This window comes from Chrysochloris asiatica, unplaced genomic scaffold, assembly GCF_000296735.1.
Source record: "Chrysochloris asiatica unplaced genomic scaffold, ChrAsi1.0 scaffold00193, whole genome shotgun sequence".
Taxonomy (NCBI): Eukaryota; Metazoa; Chordata; class Mammalia; order Afrosoricida; family Chrysochloridae; genus Chrysochloris; species Chrysochloris asiatica.
The window spans coordinates 5,682,534-5,700,684 of record NW_006408711.1 but is presented as its reverse complement, the minus strand read 5'-3'; the positions used below and the strand labels follow the sequence as shown (position 1 = coordinate 5,700,684).

The following is an 18,151-nucleotide window of genomic DNA, read 5'->3' as shown; positions in this document are numbered from 1 at the left end:
GCAGGCTTGCAGAATGTGTCCTTTGGTTGTTTAAATTATTATATATTCCTAAGTGTTTTTGTGTACCTCTCCTGCAAACAAAAGCAAACAAACAAACAAACAACAAAAAAAAAGTAAAACAGGGAATAGAAGCAAATACTGTTGAATGATGATGGACGGAGGGGATTGTAATCATTGCAATGAAATGATGAATGTAAAACTGATGTTCTCCCAAGTAAAGTATCACTCAATTCATAATAAAAACTTAAAAAATAATAATAATAAAGAGCTCTTTTGCAGAAGACATGCCTACCTCAGAATGTCATTTGAAGTCTTAACTACAGCATCCCTGGGCATTGACTATGGATACAAATCAAATGAAATCCTTAACAACTTCAATATTTTCTCCATTTTTCATAATATTTCTTATTGGTCCTATAGGGAGGATTTTTGTTTTCTTTATGTTGAGGTGTAAACCACACTAAAGGCTGTAGTCTTTGATCTTCAACAGTAAGTGCTTTGCATCCTCTTCATTTTCAGAGAGAAAAGTTGTGCCAGATACTGCAGGTTGTTAATGAGTCTTCCTTCAAATATCACGTCATGATCTTCAGATAGTCCAGATTATTTGCTAAGCATACAGACTGAATAAGTATGTTAAAAGGATACAGCTCTGACAAAAGTCTTTCTGATTTTAGACCAGGCGTAACCCTTGCTCTGTTCAAATGACTGCTTTTTGGTCTATGCATAACTTTCACCAGGGCAATTAAGTGATTAAGACTTTCTATTATTGGAAATGTTATTCTTATTTTATATGACCCACGCAGTAAAATACCTTGGCATAGTCAATAAAATACAGGTAAACATATTTCTGGTATTCTATTCTTCAAGCCAAGATCCATCTGATATCAGCAATGATATGCTTTTCTGAATCTGGCTTGAAATTCTGGCAGTTCCCTGTTAGTATTATAGCCATTTAAAAAATTAATTTCAGAAAAAATTTGCTTGTAGGTGATATTAATGCTAATGTGTGATAGTTTCCACATTCTGTTGAATCACCTCTCTTTAGATTGGGTACAAATATGGAGTTCTTCTAGCATAGATGAATGAGCACTTCAGCATTACATTGTTTGTGGCAACATCTCAACTAATATTCCATCAATTCTTGAAAACTTGTTTTTTGCCAGTACCTTCAGTGAAGCTTGGACTTCTTCCTTCAATATCATTAGTTCTTGATTAAATGTCACCGACACACATGGAAGCAGCAGTCAAGAAATCAAACAACCTATGCTCTGGTAGTGTAGTGGTTATGAATCGGGCTGTGAACTGTAAGGTCAGCAGTTCAAAACTACCAGCTGCTCCACAGGAGAAAGATGAGGCTTTCTGCTCCCTTAAAGATTTACAGCCTTGGAAACCCTGTTCAGGGTCGCTATGGGTTGGAACCGACTCAATGGCACATAACAACAACAACATGCCATTAGGCAGTTATACAGCATGAGACCTCTTTAAAGTGTTCAAGGACAAATAATTCTGTTTAAGGACTAATGTACATCTGCCCCAAGCCATGGTATTTTTAATAGCTTCATATGCATGTGATAGTTGAACAATAAATAAGGAAGACCACAGAAAAAAATTGATGCATTTGAGCTATGGTGCTGGAGAAACATATTAAAAGTATCATGATCTGCTAAAAGAACTAACATATCTGTGTTGGAAGCAGTATAGCCAGAATGCACCTTTGAAACCAGGATGGCAACATTTTGTCTTTCATACTTTGGACATATTATTAGGAAGGACAAATCACTGGAGAAGTACATCATGCTTGGTAAATTAGAGGGTCAGCAAAAAAGAGAAAGACTCCCAATGAGATAGATTGTCACAATAGCAGCAGCAATGGGTTCAAGTGCAACAACAATTGTTAGAATGGCACACGACCGGAAAATATTTTGTTCTGTTATGCAGAATTGACTCAATGGCACCTTGTTGTTGTTGTTGTTGTTGTTAGGTGCCACCGATCCAGCACCAACTCACAGTGACCCTATGAACAACAGAGTGAAATACTGCTCAGTCTTGGGCAAACCTCACAATCATTGCTACACTTGAGCCTATTGATGGTGCCACTGTGCCAATCCATCTTGCTGTGGGTTTTCTTTTTTTCTCTGACCCTCCACTTAGCAAATATATCCTTCTCCAGTGACCTGTCCCTCCTGACAATATGTCTGAAGTCTGGTCATCCTGGCTTCCAAGGAGCACTCTGTCTGCACTTCTTCCAACACAGATCTATTTGTTCTTTGGCAGTCCATGGTACTGTCGTTTGTCATTCCTAGTATAGTAAACCATGTGATTGTCAAATTCAAATGGCCAATTCCAGTCCATTTCAGCTCACTAATGCCTAGGATATTGATGTTTATATGTTCCATTTCAACGGCACCTAACAACAACAAAATAGTTGAGCAGTGATCAATTCTTTTTGGTACAGCGATTTTATGTACTCATTTTCTTTTCTTTTGAAATTTCCTGTGTCCTTAATAGGTGCAGTGGGTTAAGTATTGGACTGCTAACAGATTTTAAATCACCAACTGCATCACAGGAGACAGATGAGGCTGCCAGTTCTCATAACTATTTACAGTTTCAGATATCCTCTAGAATAGTTTTACTCTGTTCTAAAGTTGTTGAGAAGTGCTGTTGAGTCAGTTCCGACTGATAATAACTCTATTTAGGGTTTCTAAGGCTTTAAATCTTTGTGGGAGCAGAAATCCTCAACTTTCTCCCGTGGAACAGCAGGAGAGCTTGAACCACAGATCATATTTTTTCAGTCCAGTGCTTATAGTATGCAGTGAAATCATAATCTATGGATTTGAGGGTTTTTTGGTGGTATCCTTTGGTGTTCAAGCCTTGAATATTTTTCTTCAGTTCTTTCAACTTGAAAAATGTCAAGTGTGTTCTTCCCTTTTGGTTTTGTAACTACTGCTCTTCACAGATTCCATTTGAAATCTTCTGTTCAACTCTTTCACATCAACGTTTCTCTCATTCATTTTACTCTTTTATGTTCAGGAGCAAATTTCAAAACCTCTTTTTGCTCCCTTTGTTTAAATTTCTTTCTTTCCTACCTTTTTAATGCCTTGCTGTTTTCCCCATGTCTGATGCCCTTGATGTCATCCCACAACTCATCTGGCCTTTGTACATTAGTGTTCAGTGTATCAAATCTATTCTTGAGACAGTCTCTAAATTCCGGTGGAATAACCTCAAGGTCAAATATATTTGGCTCTTGTGGACTTGTTCTAATTTTCTTCAGCTTCAGCCTGAAATTACACAAGAGCAATTGATGGTCTATTCCACAGTTAGCCTCTACCCTTTTTATGAAGGATGATATTGAGCTTCTCCATTGTTTCCACAGATGTAGTCAATTTGATTCCATCCAATAAGGTCTAATGCATTGTTGCTGTTTATGTTGTTGAAAAGATATATTTGCAAAAGACATGTAACTGGTCTGAAAAAACAATGTCATGAGATCTCTGCCATCAGTTCTACCACCAAGGCCACATTTTCCAAATTCTGATCCTTCTTTTTCTTCAATTTTTGGATTACAGTCATCAGTAATTATCAATGCTTTTTAATTTCATATTTAGTCAATTTCAAACTGCAGAATTTGGTAAAAACTTTCCATTTCTTCATCTTTGATATTAGTGGATGGTGCATACATTTGGATAATCATTGTATTAACTGGTCTATTTGTGGGCATATAGATATTATCCTGTCACTGACAGTGGTGTTCTTCAGGAGAGATATGCAATATCTTTTTAAACAGTATATGTGATGCCATTCCTTTTCAATTTATTATTCTTGGCATAGTAGACCATATAATTGTCTTATTTAAAATGACCAATACCAATCCACTACAGTTCACTAACTTTAGGACTAATTAATTTCAAGAGTTCCATTTCATTTTTTACATCAAGTTTTTCTAGATTCATACTACATATATTCCATATTCTAGTTACTAATAGATATTTGCAGATGCTTTTTTTTTTAGTCATGCCATATCAGCAAATGAAGGTCCCAAAAGCTTTACTGTATCCATTTAATTAAAGTCAACTCTCCTGTGAAGAAAGAACTCTTGCCCAGACTATTTTGAGTGCCTTCCAACTTGAGAAGTTCATCTTCTGGTACTGTATCACACAATGTTCCACTGCTATTCATAAAGACTTCACTGACCAATGTTTTATAAGTAGATTGCCAGATGCTTCTTCTTAGTCTGTTTTAGTCTCCTAAACTCTGCTGAAACTCTTACTTGCATTTGAAATACTGCTGGCATAGCTTCTAGCATAAAAAAAAAGCAACACAAGTTATCACAGTTCAGCAAACTGACAGATCACTGGTGAGGGGCAGAAACAGAGATTTACAAAAAATGGACAAGGATAAATCAAAGATCAGGAAAGATTAGAACAAAAAGAAGAAAGGATAAATAAAGGAAGTAGAATAAAATGAGATAGAAGACACTCCCTTTCTTGAACTTGTATGCTTCTATAGACCACAATACCAATGCTCATCTTACTTTATTTCAATCATTTATATCTTAACCATGGTATGAAATCACTAATAGACAGGAAAAATGTAATTAAGGAAAAAGAATTTCTTATTTATGCTCATTCCTACATTATTATAAACTCGTATCACATAATGGATAAAATGAGGAAGAAACATATGCCTAAGTAGAAAATAAACATTTCCCTTAAAACCATAGTACATCAATTAGGACTCATTGCAACCTAGGGCCACATAGAACCGACTCATAGTGTTTTTGAGGTTATAATTTTTACAGAAGCAACTGCCACATCTTTATCCTGCTGGTAGGAACCACTAACCTTTAGGTTAGCAGCATAACAACTGAGCGAAGTCTCCTTCTATGTTCCTCACAGTAGCCAATATTTCGAGCCTGGAGCTGAGGCATTATATGGAGGCTTTTCTACACCCTTTCCTTAAAGTGACATAGCATAGTCAAAGGAGGCAGCTACAGTAATTGCCCTTTGTAAGCCTTGTATAACTCCACAGATGCATGGTCTTGAGGCTAAAAGGTATATTGATCAAGTGTGTACGACTTACACAATTACAGTTCAGGGAGAACTAGAATAAGGAGCTCTGGTAGCGTAGTGGTTATGAATCGGGCTTTGAACCCTAAGGTCAGTGGTTCAAAAACTACCAGCCGCTCTGTGGGAGAAAGATGAGGCTTTCTACCCCCGTAAAGATTTACACCCTCGGAAACCCTGTACAGGGTCGCTATGGGTCGGAACCGACTCAACGGCACTTAACAACAACAAACAGTATTGAAATATTATTTGAACATTGACCTGAGACCATATCTAAGTTGTTTAACAACAAAAAATGTAGTCTCAAGATTTCTTTTGACAGTCAACCCTTAGTTATCCAAAGCAATAATAGCAACATATAATGTGAATTTCTCAGGGATGTAAGCCCCAATAAGGCAAAAATTGTTACATTCATCTCTGTTTATCTGAAGGTTAAACCCTGTACAAGCTACTTGTTCCTTAAATGTGTGCTGATTAAATACCCCCAATATTTATAAAGACATCAGTTATGCAGCCTGAAAAAATATCTACATGTTTTAATACAGGAAAAGGACTTCCAATAATATATAAGGCATTTACACCACATTTTATTTAAGAAAGTATATATTTGAGTATGTTGCTGTTGTTCTTAAGTGCCATCAAGTTGGTTCTGAATGATCGTGACCCTATATAGGATTTCCAAGAAGTGGCTGGTGGGTTTGAACCATTGACATTGCAAATCAAAACGACTTTGCACTCCAGTGCATTAACACACAGAGCAACACCAGGACTCCATATTTGAGTATAGTCACATAGAATTCCATGCCGGTGTTAATATCAAAGAACACTGATACATACTTACCCATTATATGATTCCGACACACCAGCAAAGGGTCCATTTTCACATTTGGCATAAACAAACACAAAACTCAGGACAAGTGCAACTGCAGATGTGCACAATGAAAACTTCATTGCATTTTTACATGCCAATTTGAACTTCGAAACGAAGACACCACCTAAGATCTGACCAAGAGCAGCTCCAGGAATTAAAACAGCTCCTAATGAGAAAGAAGACAAACTGTGGGAAAACACATACATATACTCAGAAAGTTATACTAGTAAATGAAAAGCCTCAGATTTGAGCATATTAAAGTGTGTACATAACTTAGTAATAGGTGCATCAATAGCTTAGTAGTTTCATAAAGTAAAGGATTAAAACAATCTTTTGCAATATAATCTTTCTTACTTTTTAAGTTCATATATATTGTGGAATATCAACAAATCAGGAAACCTCTTTAAAATCAATATAAAAGTTAAATTTCGGAAAGTGAGCAACTGAACATGAAAGACCATCCAATAAACATCTTATCTGATAAAGTAAAATTATCAAAGTTAGAAAAAATAAAATGCTTTACCTCCAAGGGTAGCTGCAAAGCTAGATGACACTCCAAATTGGTTTTCTATAAATTTGGGTAAAAATGTAGCAAATCCAGTAGTAACTAAGGCTTCTGAAGTAGTTGATAAAACTAAACACATAAACACAGTATTCCTCATCAGATTCTAAAGAAAAAAATACAGTTCATCAAATGAAAAACTATTGTTTATATTTCAAAATGCAACATTAGGATTATAACATTATGAAATCTGTACAAAAATATACTAACAGATTATTATCAGATTTCTAAATGCAACACTTAGAGAATTTATACATTATTGCTCATTTGTAGTAGGATGACTATAAATTTATGGTATGCAAGAGAAAAAAGAAGAGGGAAAGGCCTAAGAGTAATTACCAATATGATTTGAGCATATTAAAGTGTGTACACTTTTCACTTCCCACTTTTATTTTAAATTACTATGTTCTGGAGCCTGGTAGTGCAGTGGATGCTGAGCTGGGCTGTCAACCGCAAGGTTAGCTGTTCGAATCTACCAGTTACCCCTCAGTAGAAAGATAAGGATTTCTGCTCCTGTAAAGATTTACAGCCTCGAAAATCTTTTACTAGGGGTTACTATGAGTCAAAACTGACTTGCTGACATAGCCACTACCACCACCACACTATGCTACTTCCTATTTAAATTTTATTGTTGCTATTTGAATTCCGATGTCCAGTGAATAAAGAGCCTTACTATATGAGAATGCTTTCTAAGTACTTAACTCAGTAATTAAGTACTTTCAGTAGTCAAAGTTACAGTGAAACTCCTTGTTAAGTGCCTTTAAGCCAGTTATGACTCACAGTCATAAATGACAGAAATCCCTTGTATCGGGTTTCCAAGCATTGGCTGGTGAGTTTACCATTTTTCCTAGGACTTACAAGTTTTCCACCTTTGATAGGGTGCAGCCACACTTTTCTATCACTGTCTATTTAGTGGAAAATACTTGAGTTTTCTGTCTCTGGAAGGTTTCCACGTTACACAGGTTATGGTTTTTGTAAATTTTACTTTATATGGTTGTTGTTGTTGTTGTGAAGTGCCATAGAGTCTGTTCCAACCCATAGCAAGCCTGTGTAGAGTTTCTGAGGAGCAGCTAGTGAGCTTGAACTGCCAACCTTGCAGTTCAAATGGCTTTTCAGTCTGGCGCATTAACCCACAGTGCCACCCCAGGATTCCTTATATTGTTAAGTAATTTAAATAAGTGTCTATAATGGTGGACGTTCGGAATCTTATTAACCTATCAGAAGGAAGTATAGCAATGCATTGCACCCTGGTGGCTCAGTGGTTAAATGCTCAGCTGCTAACAGAAAAGTCAGTGATTAAAAGATTCCAGACATTCTGAGGGGAAAAGATGTGGCAATCTGCATCCATAAAGATTTATAGCCTAGAAAACCCTCAGGGAAGTTCTACTCTGTCCTATAAATTCACTATTAGTCAGAACAGACTCAACGGCTACGAGTTTGGATTCTTTTAAACTGGAGAATGAAAAACAATATAATAGTTCTGCAATATTAAAAGTAATAAATAAAAAAAATCATAAAACAGGCAAAGCACCACTTCTTTCATATTGGCTTGGCATTCTCAAATACATATTTATGATGTGGTGCTGTGTGGCACTGTAGGACAAGTACTTGACCTCAAGGTCAGTTTGAACCACAAGGTTGGTGGTTCAAACTCACAAGTCACTCCTCAGAAAACTTAAACAGGGTTGCTGAGTCAGAACTGACTCAATGGCACTTAACAACAACAACAATAATAATCAATCAGTTGATTACACAAGTAAAATGGACTAGAATAATGGGCTATAGTGTTACTGAAGAACCACTGAATATTAATGTTGCCAATAAGATATCTCATGCTCTTTCAACCATTCTCCATCCAAATAATTTCCATTTCTCAAGTTGTTGTTGTTGTTAGGTGCTATCAAGTCGTGGAATAATAAAATTAAGTTTAAAGGTTTGTTTATAAGAAAACTATAGAAAAACAGGAAACAAATATATTATGAAAAGATTTATGATTGCAAACAGTTTTATTTTACCTTTAAGGCAGCTGGAAAATCTTTCAAGCTCTTCCCAAAATTCTCATCTACTTGTTGTATGGAATTGCTTTTATTCTGATGAGCCTGGGAAATTTTCCCAGCTTGAATTTTGGCTGTACCTAAAAAATATTAAATGGAATTAATATATCACTTTATTCTTAATTTTTAAATGTTTACTTTGGCTGACTAGACAGATGAATTACATGGGCCCTTTACAACAAAGATATGAGAGACAAAATAAAACAGACACAAATGAAAATTCTAGCACCCTGAACATCAGAAGAAAGATTAGAGAGGTGGCCAGAGTGCTTGCTGGGAGGAGAAGCCAAGCAGGGATGGCAAGAGTCATAGACTGACCACTGAATATCTGTCCAGACTTTGCTCCACCATCTTGTGTGCAGCTTTGGTAATGCAGGGAGACCTGGCAGAGCAGATTCAAGTGGGTGATGGAAAAGGTGCAATTTCTTCTTTTTCCCTACGTTTCTTTGGTGACCAGAAATGTGGCAAGTTCCCATTCTCAGGCACCCCCAATGTGAACCCTGCTCCACTGGTGTTTGAAGCCATGTAGCTGGGAGCCACAACAATGTGTGATGGGGGTAGCTGTGTCACTTTGGTGCCTGGATTTGGGTGGGGTTGGCTTCAGACCTACAAAACGCACAGATTCGCCAGACCAGCATTTAACCAGTCATGCTTCCCCTAGCTTCCTTGAGCATCTAATAGGTACTGAAATCAGCTCCATCAATGGCCCCCACAAACTGCATCAGGATTGAGTACCCTGAACATAGATAACACCAAGGCTGACAGGAACTCCATCTATGGCCAGGAACTCAGCTGTCACATCCCTTCCACAACTACCTGATAGGCTCCTTGAATTGCCAAAGTCCCCCAGAGATTTTTTTCCTTCTACGACCAACAAATGCACTGTTTGTTTTTACAAATACAACAACCCAACAATACTGCAAAGACAACAGACAACTTTAGCTCACACAAAGAAACAAGAGAAACTGACTCAAACAAATGGCCAAGATGCAGAGCCAGAAAATAAATCTGAGGAATAAAAGGTAATATAATAACTGAAAAAGAATTCAGAACAATGATAATTAAGTACTTGCAAATAATTGAAAAAAAGAGGAAAGCAAGGAGAAGATAATAAAAACATTAGATTAATTCAGGAAAGCACTACAAGAACAAACACACAAAATAAATGAAAATTTTGAAATAATAAAAAAAAAAAAATCCAAAAATAGTTACATGGGACACCATGAAGAGGAATAATTTATGGGTGATCAGAATTCCAGAACAGAAAGAGACAAGCACAGAAAAAATTGTTGGAGTTGTTGAAAGAAAACTTCTCTAACACCAAGAAAATAAGCATACAAGAAGCTGAATGAAGAATAAACCATAATCAGAATACATTCCAAAAGAAAAATCACCAACGCATAGCAGAATCACACTTTACAAAATCAAAGACAAGGAAAAAATTCTGAGAGCAGTTGAAGAAAAACAAAAACGTTACCTATAAAGGAGAATCAATAAGACTAAGCTCTGATTACTCAGCAGAATCCATGCAAGCAAGAAACTATGGAATGACGTATAAAACTCTGAAAGAAAATGATTGCCAATCAATAATCAAATATCCAGCAAAGTTATCCTTCAAATACAACCGTGAAATTAAAGCATTTCCTGATGAAGAAAAATTAAAGGGATTTGTAATGACCAGGCCAATTTTACAAAAAAAGCTAAATGGTGCTCTTTGAGCCAATAACAGGAGACAACAACCTGAGCTTACCATAATGAAAACACCACTCAAAAGCAATCCAGATGTAGAAGTATGTAAAGTAAAACAAACATACACGATTGAAAAAATGGAGCCAGAGATATTAATGTATAATGAAAAAAGCAATATACAAAGCAAAGAAGAGGGAATAGTATAGATACAGAACTTTCAAATGTTAAAAAAGTCAAGCAGATTTTAAGATAAAATAGACTGTTTCAAGCAGGGATAAAAAATAATAAATTACTAAGTAATCTCAAAGAAAAATAATACACCTGTACATCCAAATTTCCACAACTCCTATGTCAGATTGTCATACTATGGTGGCTTGCATGCTGCTGTAATTCTGGAAGCTATGCCACTGGTATTTTAAATACCATCAGGGTCAACCATGATGGACAAGTTACAGAGGAAGGGAGACTAGCAAGAAGAAGCGACAGAATACTGCCAAATATTTAGGCACAGAAAACCTGTCCAATAGCACCAGAATATTGGCTAATGAAACATGATGAAGAGTACAAGAATATTTTCAGATATAGTATCAGAAGATGAATCCGTCAGGGTGGAAGACACTCAAAATACGATTGGGTAAGTGCTGTCTCCTCAAAGAAGAATAGACCATGATGACATAAACACAGAAAAGCTTTGAGGACCTTCATTTGCTGATGGGTCACAACTTAAAAATGAAGAGAGATAAATGTCAACATCCATTAATAGTCAGAAAATGAAATGAATGAAGTATGAAACTAGGAAACTTGGGAATTGTCAAAATGAAACAGAACACAATAAACGTCGATGTCCTAGGTATTAGTGAGCTGACTAGCAATGGTCATTTTTAATCTGACAATTACATGGTTTATTATGCTGGAAATTAAAACTTGAAGAGGAATGGCATCACATTCATCATAAAAAAGAACATATCAAGATCTGTCTTGAAGCACAACACTGTTTGTGATAGGATAATATTCATATGTCTACAAGGAAGACTAGTTAATACCACTGTTATTCAAATTTACACACCAACCACTGAAGTCAGTGATGATGAAATTGAAGAATTCTACCAACTTCTGAAGTCTGAAATTGATGAAACATGCAATCAAAATACACTGATAATTAATGTTGAATGGAATTCAAAGTTTGGAAACAAAAAGGAAGGATCAGTAGTTGAAAAACATGGCCATAATGATAATAATGATGGAAATCACATGAGAATTTTGCAAGATCAATGACTTCTTCATTGCAAATAAACTTGTTTAAACAAAACAAAAGATGACTATACACATGGAACTCACCAGATGGAATACACAGAAATCAAATTAACTACATCTGTGTAAAAGATGATGCAAAAGCTCCATATTGTTAGCTAAAACGAGGCCAGGGGCAGACTGTGGAGCAGATCATCTATTGTTCATATGTAAATTCAGGCTGGAGTGGAAGAAAATTAAAACAAGTCTACAAGAGAAAAAATATGACCTTGAACATACCCCACTTGAATTTAGTGCATTAGACACTAAAGACTGAAGACCAGAAGAATCATGGGGTGACATCAAGAACATCATGCAGGAGGAAAACAAAAAGGTCATTAAGAAGACAAGAAAGATGGTAAAGACCAAAATGGATGTCAGATGAGACTCTGAAACTTGTTTTCCAGGTTAGAGATGCTAAAGCAAATGGAAGAAATGAGGAGGTAAAAGAGCTAAATAATAAATTTCGAAGGTCAGCTTATAAAGAACTGGAGTTAGAAAACCAAAAGGGAAGAACACGCTCAGTGTTTCTCAAATAGAGGGAACTGAAGAAAAAATTCAAATTTTGACTTGCAATATTGAAGATTTCTATAGGCAAAATGTTGAACGATGCAGAAAGCATCAAAAGAACATGGACGGAATACACAGAGTCACTGTACATAAAAGAAATAGTCAGTGTTGGTCATTTCAAGAGGTAGCATATGGTCAAGAGCCAATGGTACTGAAGTACCATTTCATCATCAAGGAAGAAATTCACAGTGAATTGAAGGTGTTAGGAAAGAACAAGACTCCCAGAATTGATGGATTACTAATTGAAATCTTCAAACAAGCTGTCGTCTATTTGGTTCTGATTCATATCAACCCTGTATAGTGTTTATAAAGGTTTCACATATTTCTGGGAGCAGAAAGTCTTATCTTTCTCCTATCAAGTGGCTGGCAGGCTCAACCTGTGGATCACCGTCAAGTGCTTTGCATATGAAACCACCATTTCCATATGAAACCACCAATTGAGGACATCATAACTGGTCTAAATATTAAAATGTGGAAATTTTGCTGTGACCACATGTTTTCATTTCACTTAAAATTTCTCTTCTTAACAACTGACATACTCAGTTTCTACAATTGATCTGGAAATAAGTCTTAGAAAAAAGTCAGCAGATGGAGTAGACCAAGTAGAAATAAATCAATGAGTCAACCTACTTCTACTGTTTCATCTTTTCTTTTGCCCATCTCTACAGAAAACCATACACTAGATAATAATAATGAAAACACTAAATACTTTCAGCTTGGAGAAATAGTTACAGGTATATATTTGAACTACGCAATTTTATAGTCACAGAAGAATGATAAGGCTTTCTGCTCTAGTGAAGAATTAAAGCATTGAAAAGCCTATGCAGGGTCTCTGTGAGTCAGAACCAACTAGAAAGCACTTAACAACAACAATAACAATAATATTATATAACAAGGTATCAGAGAGAGAAATGGATACTCTTTTCAATCAACCTTTTCTTTAGATGCAAATAGTCTAGTGTGAACATATACATGGTAAATTTTAAAAATGTGAGTCTTTGGAGAATGATTTAGGAGATAATTGAAATAATAATCAGCGTTTTCAACAGTTAACACAAATTGTTTAAGATATATTTGTTATTGAAATTAGTAACTAATATATTAAAAAGTAATAGTTTAAAATATTGTATCTTGTAAACAATTTAACACATTTCTGATAGAAATTTAGAAACTAGTTTGTTAAATATGTACAGTTCTGATGATTATTAATTGAAAGTAAATGAAATCATGAAAATTAACATTGATACATAATTTTTTAAAGTACATAAATACAGAGATTCAAAAGTTTATAAATATAGTCAATCTCTACTTCTAAGGCTTTATGATGATTAAACAATGTAATGTTAATAAAGTGTTTGGACAATACTTAACACTGTATAAATTGAAAGTCTATACAGCTAACAAGCTGAACTTCCTAAAACTAAAACCAAACCAAACCCATTATCATCAGGTCGATTCCAAATCATGGTGACTCTGCATACGGTGTCTGAGACTGTAAATCTTAACGGAGCAGAAAACATCCTTTTTCTCTCACAGAGCAGCTGATGAGTTTGAACTGTCGACCTTGCAGTTAGCAGTCCAGTACTTATGAAGTTCTTGCAAATTAGAAAGAAGGCAACATCTGTCTAGAGTTGGAGTAAAACTCTAGTTTTAAATAAACAATTTTTACCTGGTAAATGTTTTGGGAAGCAGGAAAAAGGTATTATCAAAGACCAAGCAAAAACCCAAGCCAAAAGAAATCCTATCCACCAAGCTCCCAGCCAGCGTGGATCATTCTCAGTGATACCAGTCCTGTATGAATAGGAGGAAAAAAGAAGTTAACATCAACACTACCTTGTATATTAAAACTCAGTTATAGTAATTCTGTATTTATTTTAAGAGCATATAGTGGAATTTCAATTGGACCCACTGTAATAAATGAGACAAGGAGCTCTGGTAGCATAGTGGTTATGAATAGGGCTGTGAACCTCAAGGTTAGCAGTTCAAAACTACCAGCTTTTCTGCAGGAGAAAGATGAGGCTTTCTGCTCCCGTAAAGATTTACAGCCTCAGAAACCCTGTACAGGGTCGCTATGAGTTTGAACCGACTCCACAGCACATAATCACCACCATCAATAAATGAGACAACAGGTTATTGTTGTTGCTATTAAGTACCACTGAGTAGGTTTTATCTCATGGCAACTCTTTATAGGTTTTCCTAGATGTGGCTGGTGGGTTTGAACAACTGACCTGTTAGAAGTCCAGTGTTTATTCTACAGTACCACACTAGGACTCCAGAGAGCAGGTAGCAGACATACATGAAAGTGATAAAACCAATGGTTCACAAAGTATTTTTTAAATGGTATTTATGACATAAAACCTTTATTTGGTAGCAAATATGTTGAAGGAACGTGATGCTTGGAGGCTAAGAACTGAACTGCAAATCACAAAAGTGGCAGTTCGAGCCTACCAATCACTCTGATGTTTTCTGCTTCTGCAAAGATTTACACCCTTGAAAACCCTACACTGGGTTGCTATAAGTTGGAACTGACTCTACAACACTTTAAGAACAACAAATACATAAGTTGGATATTTGAAAACATACTTTTTATCTGACTTTGGCTAAGTACTATTTCTTTTCTCTTGATTAAATTATTAAACATATGTTATCAATAAATAATTGATATATATTCAAAGTCCATATACCTTCTTTAATTATATGATTTTTTTAAATGCAAAATTCTTCTTAACGCTACACAATTTTTAATATCTTTGTATCAATAGGACATTTTTAAGAAACACACCTTCACTACAAGTTATCAAATTTCTCTACTGAAATAAAAATGTACTTTCTTTAAACCTAGCTTTCTGCTTCAAAGACTTCTTAATACTTTTCTATGTAGTTTCTGTGTCATTAGGGTCAGAATGAAATAACCCCAAACATTCAGATATTGCTTTAGTCCTCGAATCCAGCTATCCACCCAGCTCTTTCTGTCTGTCCATAGCTACCCAAAGCTGGGTCAGAGTTCATAGTTAAAAGGTCAACATCTGCAGACTGTCAAATAGGCAGATGCCAACTGCAACTTTTGGGAATCCACATGACACCCCAACCTTCTGGTCTACTGGTTACAAACTCAGGGTTCATTTTCTACTATCACTGAAAAGTGTCGGTTACAAGCAGTCCATACAACACCCTTACTTTTTGACCTACTGGCTCTCACTACTCCTTTTTGAATTATTTGGAACAACTCAGAAAATATATGGAGTTTATACCATAGTTACAAGTACTGATTTATTATATTTAGACAAAAAAGATACAAACAAAAAGCTACATAGGAGAAGATCTGGGATGGTTCCCAGTATGGAGCTTCCATGTCCCAAGGGACACACTGCCCTCCTGAGAGCAGATGTTCTTATCAACCAGAAAATGGAGACTCTATGTTCAAGGTTTTTGTCATCTAATACTGCATGATAGGCAGTGATTTCTCTGAAACCAAAGACAAAGTTCACCTTACTTAGGGTAAAGGTAGGACATTTACCCCGAAGTCCCCAAAAGATTAACCTAAGATTAACAGTTCAGTGAACAAATCACATAACCATACCGCATGTCCTCAATCATTGCTTATACAAAGTACTAAAAAGTTATAATTCCTAACAATAAAATGAGAAAATGTGGCCTCACCGAAGGTTACTAATATCTCTATTCAGGGAAAGGAGAAGGTAACATAGTGGTTGAAAGGAGAACTTTGAAGGCAAAAGTATATTCTTTTATTCATGTCCCAGATATGTATTATCTGTGTGTATTATCTATCACAAAAAAGGCTCAGATGATTAAGTAAGATTGTTGTTGTTGTTGTTGTTGTTGTGTGCTGTCAAGTTGATCTCAACTCATAGTGATTCTTCATAGTGTTTCCAAGACTTTAAAACATTGCAAGGGCAGAAAACCTCATCTTTTTCCCATGGAGTGTCTGGTGAGCATGAACCACGGATCTTGTGGCTCACAGTCCAGTAACTGTCATATGGAGCCACTGCCCTCATAAGATAATGGATGTTAAGTAAAATAAAACAGAGTACACACAATGTCTGGCATATTACATGGGATCAATAAATACTGTTGTAATTAAATGTCCTCTAGTCATTTCTGCTGAAAATGAAGAGAACTTGAAATACTTATGGATGAAGATCAAAGACCACATCCTTCAGTATGGTTTTGCACTTCAATGTAAAGAAAACAAAAATCCTCACCACAGTACCAACAAATATCATCAGGATAAATGGTAAAAAGATTGAAGCTGTCAGAGACTTCATTTTGCTCAGATCAATCATCAACAATCATGGAGGCAGCAGTCAATCAATCAAATAACGTATTGCATGAGGAAAATCTGCTGCACAAGATCTCTTCAGTGTTCAAGTGCAAAAATGTCAGTTTGAAGACAAAGGTGCGCCTGACCCAAGTGATGGTATTTTCAATAATCTCATGTGCATATCTGGAAATGTTTCAGGAGGGACTAGTCGCTGGAGAAGGATGTCATGTTTGGTAGAGTGCAGGGTCATAAAAAAAGAGGAAGACCCCCAGGGAGATGGATTGGCAAAGTGGCAGCATCAATAGGCTCAAGCGTGGCAATAGTTGTGAGTTTATCCCAGGATCAGGCAGTGTTTCGTTCTGTTGTGCATAAGATCACTACGAGTCAGTGCTAACTTGATGGACCAAACATATGCATGGGAAAGTTGGACAATGAATACAGAAGACCATAGAAGAATCAGTGTATTTGAGTGATGGTGTTGGAGATGAATATTAAAAGTACTGTGGATGGCAAAAAAAAAAAAAAAATCTTTGTTGGAAGAACTATAATAGAATGTTCCTTAAAAGTCAGGAGGGCCAGATTATGTTTCACGTATTTTGGACATATCAGGAGGGACCTGTCCCTGGAGAAGGACATCAAGCTTGGTAAAGCGAAGGATCAGCAAAAAAGAGGAAGACCCCCAAGGAGATAGACTGGCACAGTGGCAGCAGCAATGGGCTCAAATGGAGCAACAATTGTGAGGTTGACTCAAGACCAGGCAGTGTTTTGTTCTGTTGTTTATAAGGTTGTTATGAGTCAGTACGAACTCAATGTCACCTAACAACAACAGTTGGTTCTGACTCATAGCAACCCTGTGTAGGGTTTCTTAGGAGTGACTTGTGGGTTTGAACTTTTGAAACTTGGTTAAACAACCCAATGTTTATATTACAGCACCACATTGGCACTTCTGGCATCAACAAATATTTGTTGTTGTTGTTCCGACTCATAACTATGTATAACTGAACAAAACACTCCTTTGTCGTGCACCTTTTTCACAATTGTTATGTATGAGCATACTTTTGCTGCCACAGTGTCAATCCATCTTGTTGGGGCTCTTACTCTTTTTTCTGAACCTCCAGTTTTCCAAGCATGATGTCCTTTTCCAAGAACTGGTTCCTCTTGATAATATGCCAAAAGTATGAGAGATGAAATACCCCCTTCCTCGCTTCTAAGGAGCATTCTGGCTGTGCTTCTTCTAAGATTTGTTTGTTCTTCTGGCAGTCCTTGTACTTTTAATATTCTTCACCAACACTACAATTCAAATGCATCAATTTTTCTACATTCTTCCTTATTCAATGTCCAACTTTCACATCCTTATGAGGCAACTGAAGATATCATGAGTCAGGGGCAACTTAGCCCTAAAAGTGACATATTTGCTCTTTACTACTTTAAAGAGGTTTTTTGCAGCAGGTTTTCCTTAGTGCAATACATCATTTGATTTCTTGATGATTGATTTCATGAGACGTGATTGTGGATCCAAGCAAAATGAAGTCTCTGACAACTCCAATATTTTCCCTATTTATTGGTCCAATTGTGAGGATTTTCTTTTTTTACAGTGAGGTGCAATCCATTCAAAAGTTTATTTTCTTTGATCTTTCTTAATCAGTATTTCAAGTCTTCTTTACTTTTTGGTATCTGCATATCACAGATGGAAATAGAGTACAATATATAAGTAATTGTTGCTGTTAAGTACCTTCAAGTCAGTTCTGACTCAAAATGACCCTGTATGAG

At 36.1% G+C, this 18,151-nt stretch overlaps 1 protein-coding gene across 1 annotated transcript in view; it reads right to left on the bottom strand.

The window, feature by feature from the left end:
• The window catches only part of LOC102823146 (solute carrier organic anion transporter family member 4C1-like), a 122,823-nt gene that overhangs the window by 24,136 nt on the left and 80,536 nt on the right, over positions 1-18,151 (bottom strand). The window contains exons 5-8 of the mRNA XM_006872316.1: positions 13,769-13,890; positions 8,512-8,630; positions 6,458-6,602; positions 5,905-6,100 (exon numbers count right to left, since the gene is read on the bottom strand). Coding sequence (XP_006872378.1) covers positions 5,905-6,100; positions 6,458-6,602; positions 8,512-8,630; positions 13,769-13,890 — 582 coding nt within the window. The remainder of the gene's footprint in view (positions 1-5,904; positions 6,101-6,457; positions 6,603-8,511; positions 8,631-13,768; positions 13,891-18,151) is intronic.